A 12,819-nucleotide genomic window follows, 5' to 3' on the forward strand; every position below is an offset into this window, starting at 1 on the left:
CTGCCTAGTTTATTCGAAGAGGAAATTATGTCATATGTACCACCACATGCCTTACTTCACCCCAGTTATTGCCAGTCACCACGTGGCTCCCCCGTGTCCTCTCCTCAGAACTCTCCAGGTAAGCTCTGTTGGTAAGGTTTGTTCTCGCCTAGTTTCACGGCTTTCCTTGTAAAATGCAGGAGATGAATGCCTTGATGTTAAGACTAAATGAATTCTATGCTGACAGACATTGAAATAGCATTTCTCAGAAGGATGATTTTGAAGAAGCGAAGAAAACAAATTCTACATTAAGGAGCTAGCAGTTTTCTGCCACTGATATTCAAAGATTTTTTTAAAAGGAAGGACCTACATTAATTATTTTTAGATCTCTTTTGTACATAGAGGAAAAATTTAAACAATGGCTGGAGTATCTTCTCACCTCTGTGGAAGATGATATTCTGGAATAAGAAACAATCCAAAAGACAGCCATTGTGGCATAAATTAATTCAATTATTAGGCTTTATAAACTGGATTTTGACATTCTGTCTGATTCATATGTATAATACAAATGTTGTCCCTTAAGCCTGATCTCTTAGGAATCTTTTCCTAAGGATGCTGTATTAGCAAATCTTTATACATTAAGAAAGCACTAAAAATAAGGAATAGAATTCATTTTTAAATATTATGTACCTATGCTTTTTAAGAAATATCAATAATGCTAATTTTAATAGGCAGTTTTCAGTCTGACATAATTTCTTAAATGAAATTATGTAATAACCTGATAAGGATCATTTTATTAAAAATTTGGTAATTTCTATTGGGGCTTTATACAGCTAAATGCAGTTGGTTTTGTTTTTCTGGGAAAAAAATCTCAGCACCTTCTGTTAATTACCTATGATTTATTACATAATTAAAATCCATTCGTGAGTTTTAATATGAATGATTCATTAATCACTCAACCTACTTCATAAAGGAAAGAAGTTCATCACAGACCTCTTTTCCCAGTCAAACAGCTTTATGCTCCAATTTAGATTACATGAATAGCCATAAAATCACTTGGTTATATATAAAATGCAAACTTATCAGCATGCAAAAGCATGTGCACGCAGTACATATAATGAGAGAAAAAGAGAGACATGTATAATGCGGATAATTTATTTTAATAACAGCTCCGTTCTTTTGTTATTCTTATGATGGGAATAATTGCTTTAATTGCCCAGGAAATTCTTGACACTGCCAGCTGATTTGTCGTAAGAACTTGTCATGTGCTGAAAAGATAATTTAGGAGCACTTCATCTAATGGGGAATGAATCTTCCCAAGTCAGTTCTCAGGCTAAGAGTTTAAACAGGTCCTGAATAATGTCAATAAAAGTAAACAAGTAGAAAAATAGTTGCAGCCATAGGCCTTCCACAGAATAGCAGAAAATATGTTGTAAATGTATTTCTCAAATGTATTTCAGTTTCACAGAGGCTGAGTTCAGGAGAAAAAGAAAAGGACGTATATTGAGAAGAAGGGGGGGAAGGAGTTACCTCTCCTTGTCTACTGGCTTGAATGAGCTGGGAGCTGGGTTCCTTTTGGACAGAAAGAAAGGGGTTGAGGAGCGGTGGGTTGCTCAGTGAGGCAGGAATCCTTATTCTTGGGCAAAAGCCATTTCCTTGGGGATATAGCAAATTAAAAGAAAACAAAATCATATTCTCACTTCAGGATTTGGGAAATCATCAGATGAGTGTAAGATGGAAAGAACGAAAGGAGAAATCTGCATTCTCTTTTCCTTTCTGGCTAAGGAGGAGACAGAAAAATAAGGAGATTCTTTAGCATAACAATAAAAAATAGACAGGATCCCTCAATTATTAACATAACCAAAAGGCTTTATTTTAAGTGATTGAATTTGGCAACATCAGCAGTAGCTGATAAGCTTTTATTATAGATTATTCTGATGTTGTTTAATAGAGTTACAAAGTAACTCATTTAGTTCAACCCCTTGCTCAGTGCACTCTGTTAAATTACTAACTCTGTCAGAAAAAGAAATCAAGTTAGCTTGGCACGACTTTTTGTGACAAATTCCTTGTCAAGCAAATAATGTCCCCAAATTAGTCTATTTCTTTCACATTCAACATCTGAAAAATAAGAAAAATATAGGAATTGTGTGTCTCTGTGTGTTTATGTATAGGTATATAATCTGGTGTTCTTACTTGGTAACTACTTCTATAGCTCGTGCTGTGCAATTTCACAGGTGTTACCTGAAGAATGGAAACAATAATAGAAATTATGAGGGACATTTGCCAAAACATTGCTTGGAATGTGTTTTGCTTGAGTTTCAGTAGTGAAGTTATAGATTCTCCTGTACTTTTACCAAGTTGGAGTGGGTTTTCTCCTTTCAACTTCAACCTATCTTTAAAAAATGTGTGGGTACTTTTTAACAATTCTCCTATTGTTGGGGTGCTACTTAAACATTACTCCATGTCTCTGTGTATGGAATTTTAGGCACTTTGTACTTCATCAGGGCAAAGCCATCCCATCTGATCACTTGAATGGCCAGTATTATCATAATGATAATACCACGGTTAAGTGCAAAAGAGAAAGTCAGTGGCCAATTTTGACTCCAGCCAAGTAATATCTTCCGAAATGGATCAATAGCTGTTTCTGTCATTCATATGTAACTTGATGAATGTGATCAACTTCTAATACTGCTGCAGTTCTGAATTCTTCTGTTTTAAGTAGCTCTTGCTATAAGGAAGAATGAGAAAGAAGCATAAATTGAATTTACATCCTTGAGGATATGCATTATAGAATTCCGTGGCTTGACTGGTTAATGGCCTTCCTTCTGGCTGGATTGGCAACCAAATGATATTTGCCCACTTCCCTCATTGTCAAAATGACATCACTGATGCAGATATTTTACTGCTAACTCTGCCACAGTTATCAGGATGCAGCAATTAACAGCACAAATGAGGAGGTGTGGAAAGGATGTTTGTGCACTTTTGATAGTTAGTAGCTTGCTTGGAAATGTCAGTCTTGGGTCACCTTAATATTGTTTTATTCTCTACTGCTGCCAAGGGGATCATGAAGGCAACCTGCTTTTCTACTAAACTGGGGTCCCTTGTCAGCCAACCAGACCTATCTGCTCACCTTCTAGTGCAAAAGGGTACCAGCTTCACTATAAGAATGAGCTGCCTGTTGCCAACAGCATGTTTGTCTTTCTGGCTTGAGTCCAGTTAGGGAGTACAATTTAGGGAGGTTGGTAGCAAATCAGGTAACCATACACATAACATCATTTGTAACACAATTATAACAGTGCAATAATCACGAGATGTAACTGACCAGAAATGCATTGTCTCTCACGGGCCTTACAGTCATTGCATGCGCACTATCACGTTTCATTAAGTAAGATAAGCGAGACAGAAAAAACAAGTCACATGGAATGCTTTACTGCCATAATTGTATATCATTTCATCAACCACAGGGATGGCACCTGTCATTCTCTTCAAATCAACAGTGCCAGGTCTTGTCTGTTTGGGGTTGTCCCTCTATGTTTAAGCAAGCTGTCTACAATCTAGGGACTGATACGTCTAGAAATGTGTATTGGGACCAGCCGGCCATGGAAAATTCGGGGAGTTACAGCCCCAACCTATCTAGAGAAGTCTTATTAAGATCTTTAGGGATGTTTACACCCTTATGGGGTGCTTAAATAGACAATACCAGTTCTATTTGGGGAAACATAATTGTCTATTTATTTTTGTATTTACTGAATGCTACCCATAGAATTGTCTGTTGTGGGGCATCATGCATGTGTTTTAGTTAATGCATTCAAAAGTGCACATGGAATTAATCTCTTTATGCATATCTTTCATCATAAAGAATGATTGCAAATTTGAATGTGCTGCCTGTAATTTTGCACCTTATTCTATCATTTAATGAATGTAGATAACAGCTTTCTTTTCTTTAGGCAAGATAAGATAATACTTTTTTTTAAAGCGTCATTGCTTGTAGTATGCAGGTTTTTCCATAACTATGCCGGCAGAACATTTTGTTCCTATAGTTTACAAATCTTCCCAGCCTTGAACATAAGATCTTGCTAATTAGCTCAACAGCCCTTGTCCGGCATTCTGTTTCACACTTTTCCCAAGCAGATGCTTTAAGGAAGTTCACAAATATGGGTAGGGCAGGAGGGCTTCTTCACTATTGCTCCATAGCAGCAGCTGTGTTTGGGCATGCTGCCTGGGATTTCAGAATTAGCAACCTGTCCTCAGGACCTGTAGTCCTTGTTAACCCAAGCCTCTATGCATTTATCCAGTCCCTCTTTGGATTGATGGCCATCACCAGATATAACAGCAGTGAGTTTCATAGTAAGAAGAAGAACTTCCTTTTATCAGTCCTGAATTTCCTTGAATTTAGTTTTAGCAAATGATCCCAAGTCTTAACAATATAACAGAGGGGAAAAACCTCTCTCTATCCATATTTTTCATCCATTGTATGTTTTTATATATCTCTATCAAGTTTCCCCTTAACCTGGCTTTGCTTCAAGCTAATATAAATCCAGATCTATAGTCTTTCCTCCTAGGAGAGCTGCTCCCTATTGTTTTGCACATGTGTGAACCAGAACTGTACAGAGTATTCCATGAATACTCCCATTAAAATTTTATAGTAGGACATAACAGCAGCCACATAATGGGTTGACCTCAATCAATCATCAGATCCCATTAAATATAAGTGAAGCTTTTTTTCCCCTGCCAATGTATATCACTTTGCATTGGCTTACACTGAACTGCTTTGGCTACTTTGAGAACATCTTTTGGGATGTTTCTTTTGGGTTCACAATTTTGGTTTGATTTTAATAAGTGAACAGTGTCATATCATGAACAAAATTAGCCAAGTTACTAGTTATTCCTAATTTTATAAACAAATTAAAAACTACCAGTTCCAGTATCGATGCCTTGGGAACCTTGCTTTGAACATACCACCAATTTGAAAATTGTGTCTGTGACAGTTTCCAGTCCAGGAGAACACCTGCCTTCTAATCCTAGGGCTGCTGTTCAAGAGCCCTTGGTGGTATAAATTAGAAATACTACCAAGGTAAAAGAAATATATGTCTTGTGAAAAGTGGTATCTCTTCAAAACCACTTTAATCTCTCTGAAGATCTATTGTCTAAATTTTTACAGTACTGTCATATGGATATCTACTGAGAAGTAAGTCTCACTGATTTCATTGCAACTTATCCCTTAAAATAGCCTTCCAGTTTGGTACAGGTCGGCTTAGATAATAGGAGTTGTGGTTCAACTTTACACCAAGGGTGTCAGACTGGAAAAGGCTTAGTAAGTGTGCATAAATGTGTAGCCTGAGTTCTGCTTCTGCTTGTTAATATACCTGTTTCTCCACTCCTCCACACCCAATGTTATAAGAAGTCTGAAATCACTAATGCTCTTTCCCTTACAGCCTTCCTATGCCATTTTGGAAGTGGTGTGTCTTTTCTTTTTAACAAATGAGAAATAGCAAGGGTTGTTTAATACCAATAGAATTACAGAGTTAACCTGTGGAGGCACTGCTGCAAAGTCAGATTTCATGATATAGCATCTCTCTCCCCCCTCCTGGTGTGACCTGTTAAAAAGAACTGTATGACTATTCTCTCTTTCTCTGTGTGGTGGTGAAGGAGAAGCCGTAGGAAAACAAGTGTGGACATAAAGGGATGACAGCATTGTCTGAATACTCTTCCCAATAAATGTCTGTGAATGAAGCATAATCAACCTGCTTTTGAAGTGCTTTCCCATTATGACCTTATACATAATAAATGTTTCTTCCCAAAATTTGAGTTTTCCATTTTGGGTTATAAACAGGGGAGCTTGTTAGCTGTGATATTTCACTTTGGTTATGGAGCTATTTCAGCTTCTGAGGTGTGGTAGCATGTTTCAAAATCTTAGAAATCCAAGAGGCAAAGGAATTATACAAAGAAGCTGAAATGAAGACATCCAGGAGACTGTTTTAAAAGTAAAATGTATTTGATTTATTCAGATCAGCTTCTTCATCATGTCAGTCATTTCTGTGCTTTTAATCTTTAAACTGCCTTAGGACTGAAATAGGAAGTGGGTTTACTAAAGTTTCCTCTAAAAATACCATTTGTGGATTTATTTACCTGCTTTGCTTACAAGTTTCAGTAACTGCAAATGCGGTTGTATACGGTAAATGTAGGAGTTCTTTTGCATGACATCTCATTTGAGAAACACGAGATTTGAACGTTAGCTTTCAAAGCTAAACATGAGTTTTGCTAGGTACCACTTATACCGGAAGCTAAAAGCAGATTTCTGAGAGCAGAAGCAATTAAGCCATGTTTTGCTGGTGTTAACTATTTCTACAGTTGACTAGAAATAAATCCAGGTTTGAATTTTTGAAAAAGCAGCCATGCCATTTTTCAAACAATGAATTCAAAAGTAAGTTCCTTTGACTTCAGCTTAGGGTGTATGGCATTGCAGCATAAATATTTCCTAGCAGTTTTGTGCATGTAAGAGGTGCAGATCCTGTGCTGATTTGTCTGGGAATCTGGGACTTTTTTCTGAATAGACCTCTTTCAGATTGCACAGCAAGAGTGTGAAAGTTTCTGGTGTTTGTATGCTTTTCTTTTTCATTTAGAGATCTGTGTTCTAGGCTAAACAGAGATTTTGCCTGTGAATAACAGTTGAATTATGGTAAAATTCAAGACACATGGCTTTCATTTTTCCTCCTGTTGGTTAAGGAAAAACTTGTACTTTGTCATCTTGTTTCAGCTAAATTAAAATTGTTGATAGATTTATGGAAAACAAAAACACTCCCTTCATGTTCTTTGTCATTCTGGTCCTTTTAGTAGCTCATAAATATTTAAAACCACCCACACACTATAATTGCACTAAGTTGAATTCAGTTTTCTGGGGTTTGTTTTCTAGAATTAATTGATATTAAGTGTGCAGTAAAGAGAAGTTCTACCTAAACATAACATCGTCCCCCCACAACAAAATACATTTTTAAAAATGAGACTTAAAAAAAAAAAAGTAACTATCTGGCTTACCTCTATGCCGTGATTTATCTTTCCTCCTTGTATATGAGGCAACATGAGATCATGTTATACAGCTAACATTTGTCTACTTTTGTGATAATGTTTTAATACAATCTTGTTTTCCTGGCTGTGGTGCAGGCACCCAGCGTGCTAATGCTCGTGCTCCTGCTCCTTACAAAAGAGACTTTGAAGCCAAGCTGAGGAATTTCTACAGGAAGCTGGAGACTAAAGGATATGGACAAGGCCCAGGGAAATTGAAGTACGTAGAGATACTAGATAATTTGTTTTGCTATTTGAAAGAAAAAGAGCTTTGTGGGTCTTGAGGAAAAGGAATTAAGGTAGCAAAATGGGGCATATTTAAATCCCTAACCCCATCCCATTTCTACCTGCCAAGTGACCTCTGATAAAGTGATATCAGGATTCTGTTATATGTATTTGCATACGAGTTGTAATTATGCTCTGACAATTCATAAATGCTAGTAAATACAGTGTGAACTGACCTGGTCAATGCCAGTCAGACCCAACCTGTAAATGATGGTCAACAGGGCTGTGTGCAGGGATCCAGATTCAATGGGCAAAATGTGATTTTAAATGTACGTGGGCACTCGTTCAGCACCTGTCGGAAAGACTTTTAGGCAGCTGGTGTTTTCCTGAACTTGCATGGCTGGTTTAAGTTGTTCCTGACAAGTGCTGGACGTGCTGTGTGTGCTGCCCATCACAATTTGCCTTTGAATCCAGATCCCTGCATAGCCCTGGTGGCCAACATAAGCAGAAGTGTTACTTGTTGCCATCTAGAACAAAGGGATTCCAGAATGTATCTAATACAAGCAAAAATTTGGAAGGCAGCACACAAATGAAACCAATATGCTACAATGGTTAGCATTTGGGACAGGATGTAGGAAGACTATATGCAGCTCCCTGTTTGGGATGAAATGAGCTGCCATCTCGCAGGCATACTGCAGGTCTTTTGATATATCTTCTTTAAAACGGAGATGCACTATGGGAAACTGAACTTGGGTAGAGAAATAGCAGTGACTCAGGATTGCGCAACTTTTCTTCCTTCAACTGTTTTATAACCAGAATAATGTTCCATTTCAAGCTGTTCCCCATGCACCCATATTTACTCTTCTCCTGGTTCTCCCTCACAAGTATGTGCTTTAGCTAAAATGCTTCTTTCAGGAGAAAAGGTGAGACAAATGCAACAAACCTATAAAAACTTGGCACAATCTACTTTCTCACTTTCTGAGTTTAATCCACATTATGTATTATATAAGCATTGCTACTGTACATTGCCCAACTATGTCTAAATATGTCAGAAGGGAATTCCTAAGCAACATGAATAATATTGAGGAGAAATTGCAATTGCACTAGTGTGTAAATCAGATGATTTGATGAATTATTTTTGCTCAAGAAATGGCTTTCCAAGTATTTAATCATCTTTATTCCATCCCTCTTTATTATAGTAATTTACTTTTGCTTTGTCCATTTGGTAATATTCTATTGATGCATTAGAACGTGCATATCAAGGATACTTTCAGACACTGAAATTTGAAATTTAGTGAATCTTTGTCTGTGGTCCAGTAGTTCTGCCTCTATTTTGCTGGTGCATATGGCTGAAGGAAGGGTCATTATTAGCTGAATATAAATATATAACCAACCAGGAAAGATAAACATCATCATGAATTCATGTGATTCAGTTTGTTTCATTGCACAGATTAATTATCAGGAGAGACCACTTGCTGGAAGATGCCTTCAATCAAATTATGGGTTATTCAAGAAAGGACCTACAAAGGAATAAACTGTATGTCACATTTGTTGGAGAGGAAGGGTGAGTAGAAGGAAGTGACTACCAACGTAGTCTGTACTTAATACGTTTTGTTTTGCAGCTGTGTGCAGATATTTTATTGTGTTCTTTGTGGTCTAGAGCAGAAATGAGGAAGGATTACTGCCAGGAAATGCCTTTTATAAGCATAGAACCTACAGCTGTTCAGATATTGTTCTGATTTTCTGACATATGAGTTCTTTAGAAAGCATCCGTTAATATTGGCACATAATGAGCTTCTTCTAAATCTGATCTGATAAGATCTTAGTCCTGCATGCTGCACTGGCAGCTTTCCCTGCAATTTAAAAAAAAAGCGAGAGAGAAGATGATAGTGTTGAAAGACTGGACTGGATTTACTAGCTATTTTAGAGACATGATTGATGAAGAGTGATATTAAGTCCTTGAATTTGAAGCTGTTCGGTATTCAGTCTCACATAATTGCAATTATGTAAGGGAAGAGAGCTCCCTCCGTCACACATCTACATTTATTGGCACTGGTACCTTTCATGCATTTACTGTTTTAAGTCATGAAACTTCTAAAGTACATGGGCAGCATCACTTCACAGATCTCACCTCTTTACTTGCCACCCCCCATCATGCAGTGTAAAAGTTTAAGTGAAGGCCTGTTCGTGCTTCATCATCCTTCTAGATTTAGAAGTGTCAGCCTTCTAACTTTGGCAATAACTTTGCTTTTATGATTTTATTTGGATGATCTTTTATGATTCTGTAGATATGATGTTTTGACAACTCTTACTTTGTGAGCTGCCTGGAGTCTTACAAAGTGGGAAACATACAGATAATGACAAATAAATAAAACCACTTTGTATATCACTTTACTATGTTGATCCCAGGTTGTTTTAAACAAATTCTACTAGTTCCGTCCAAAATCCTGTTCTTTACAGGAGATTAGAATCCTACCATATGGATATTATTTGATAAAAAGCTTTTCCAACTGAATGTTATTTTAGAGTGTACCAATTAGTTCAGGTGTTTATGTAGAAAGTAACACTTAAAAGAAAGTGTTCTCGGAAACACAAAGTAGAGGCTACTGTGACTCATACTGCAGGGCTCTATGGACAAGAAAGGCAAGATGAATCCAAGAATACTTTAAAAATATAAAAACGTTAGGATAAATCCAGAAACGGCACGAAACTGCTTGAGTAAAATGTCAAATAGCATATTAACAATCCCCAGTGAATGTGATGATTGTAGGAGGGGAGCCATATGAAAGAATCTGGGAGCACCTTTTCCAACTGACACATTTTATTAAAAAGCTTAAGCTTTCATGAACTGCAGCTCACTTCATCAGATGCATGGAGTAGCTAGACTGATGTAGAATTAAAACCAGAATGAGATGATGGGGGAAGGGAGGAGAAGACAGGCTGGTCTAACCCCTCCCTTCCACCCCCCCATCCCAAATTTGTTACTTAGAAAAGGTGCTACCAGACCCTTCCTGATTTCAGTAACTGTACCCCAGCAGTTACAGAATTTTCTAGAGGAAACAATTAGGGCAACAAAAGTTAATTTTTCCATCAGCATTTATATCATTTAACTGAAAAAATGTATACATTGTTTCTTCCTATCCCTACATTTACTGCTTTTCAGAAGAGGTGTTAATGATAAAGCATCTAAACATAAAATAACTCAATGTGCTTCAAAAAAAATCTGTCACACAAATCATAGAACTTTAAAATATTTCCACCGCACTTGAACTGATATCCAAATAGTGATCACTAATTCCTTCATGACTGAATTTTTAGAAATAATGTGGATTCAAAACATGCAGAAACATCTCTTTGTTACGGTGAGATGTTTAGGTGACATCTTTATTTTTAGGTGACGTGTATATGTTTTAAAAATCAAACTGCATGTTCAAGAAGTAATTTGCGAGCCATGGCATTGGTGTGTTTGAACAGTAAGCATATGTTCTTGCAGCTATTGTTGCAAACGTTGGCTTGTTGGGCCTGTAATAATTGTTAACACAAAGCCGGCTGTCACAATCTATTGAAACACATAAACAATACAACAGGCAACCAATTAAGCAGCTGTATGAAGGGAGCTAGGTGCTAGAATTAAGATGTACTGTATGTGTTGGGGGCCATGGTGGTGAGGAATATATGTAACCTCCAATGGCTATAGCTGATTCAGGATTTTTTCCCTTTGGTACAGGTTATTTCATACACCAGCTAAGGTTCCTGCTCACCCAAGACATTTTTTGTGTGGTCTTTGGGTACTGGGGCACCAGAGAGTGCAGGCATGTCCAGTTGAATTTAACTCTGTCCCTACCTGCACTGTCAATTGGAGCCAGACTGAAAAGGAATTTTACTTTAATCCACTCTTAGACCAAACAGGTTGAAGAGGTTTTACCTTCTCTATACAATGTGGTTCCTTTTTGTGGGGGGGCAGTCTGTGTCACAACCAAATATTGGGCAGGGTTCATTTCAGGTGTAGGCAGGTGTTCCACTCCACTAAAAAGGAGGAGGGGTCTTATGGTGGGCCATAAAGATATCAGTCCAGCTTCACAGCCTGAGAGACAGGATAGTCTGTAACACCATCTCAAGTTGAAAAGTTCAAGATCTATGTCACGTCCTCAGGGCATGAGCCAAAGAGGATGTTGGGCAGCAGGCAAGCTGCACAATAATTGGATGTGATGCTTAGGTCCTTGGTATAAGTTGTCATCAATAAAGATAATGGCCAATTTAACTCTAATTATGGTTGCGTGATGTTCATGTTTCTTCATTGCTCTGCTTCATGATAAGTAGTATAAGCATAGTGTGAAGTTCAGGAAGGGAGATATTTCTGTGTGGTGCACACTAAAAAAAAAATGGTACCAAAGCAACCAATGCTTCCCCCATAAAAAATGTGATTGTTTATATGTAGTGTTTCTGCCCCAATACTCTTGTATTTGAGGCAGTTAATAACAAGATATATACTCTTAAACATTGTTTTTCTTCCTAGCATTTTTCCCACAGGTGCAGGGTCCACTTTTTCAAGTTCCCAAGATAGGCAACCTACTAGCAACAATTTTCATAGGAGGAAATAAAAAATAAGATGGCCAAAAAATTGTTTAACAAAAAGTTTCTGAAGGGAAATATCTCTACATTCTTGTTTTACTAATAATTTTACTACAGTGATAAAATTTAAATGATAGTCGAGCGTGGCAAACTCCTTATGGATCAGATTTCATTTAAATGCTATTGTGATAATATTGAAATATAATATTTTGCCATTTGTAATTCAGATAGTAGAAGCACTAATGAGCCATCTAATCCAGAAGGCTAACTAATCCATATGCTAATATTCTTATTATAAGAATAATCTTGAATTCTGGCAGTAGGCTTCACATTCATCCTTGAAGATAGATTGGTTTTTTTTGACTCACTGAAATAGTTAATTTCAGTGGCATGTCATCTTACCCAAACACAGAAAGCATTACAGTGGCATTAATATGCTGCTGTTGATTAATTCATTATCATTATTTTGAATGTTCAGGTACTGTTACATAAAAGCTCAGTAAAAGTTACTTTCTTCCAAGGGTGAATTTGTAGTATAAACTACCTTTATTCACTATCAAAACTACGGAAAGAATCAGTATGGTTCAACCTGCAAGGAATGAAGTTGGCAAGGCTGGAATTACAGTTCTCAGGCTGGAGAGGAGCATTATGTCAAAACCGATCAGGTGCCTCCAAGGCCATAAGAGAACAATGGAGTTTCCACATTTTTATGAAAACTTGGCAAAGTAAGATCATAAAGTCATTCTGCACTGAAATCATTTATAGCATTTTGTTGCTATAATAGGAGTACAGAAAGGAGTAGTCTGACAGCATCCTTTTTGTGGCCTTTTGACCTCTGCATTTTTTATTTGCATTTTTTGAGGTTTTGCATCATCATGTGGCAGAATAGATACTTTAAGGCACCCATGTTACTCCTCAGAACTCCCAAAAATTCTCCTCAAAAGTCAGTCCTGGCCCTGCCATCTTTTGGGATGCAACCTT

General features: G+C 37.3%; 1 protein-coding gene across 4 annotated transcripts in view; it reads left to right on the forward strand.

Annotated features, from left to right (window-relative positions):
- HECW2 (HECT, C2 and WW domain containing E3 ubiquitin protein ligase 2) overlaps positions 1–12,819 on the forward strand; it is a 176,922-nt gene that overhangs the window by 140,961 nt on the left and 23,142 nt on the right. For all 4 annotated transcript variants that reach the window (XM_088135692.1, XM_088135691.1, XM_088135690.1 and 1 more), the window contains 3 exons: positions 9–118; positions 7,141–7,261; positions 8,717–8,830. In XM_088135692.1, the coding sequence (XP_087991818.1) occupies positions 9–118; positions 7,141–7,261; positions 8,717–8,830 (345 nt within the window). The remainder of the gene's footprint in view (positions 1–8; positions 119–7,140; positions 7,262–8,716; positions 8,831–12,819) is intronic.

This window comes from Python bivittatus, unplaced genomic scaffold (assembly GCF_059951505.1).
Source record: "Python bivittatus isolate LINGU-HERP-01145 unplaced genomic scaffold, Pbiv_v1 ctg000200_np1212, whole genome shotgun sequence".
In the NCBI taxonomy this organism is placed as follows: Eukaryota; Metazoa; Chordata; class Lepidosauria; order Squamata; family Pythonidae; genus Python; species Python bivittatus.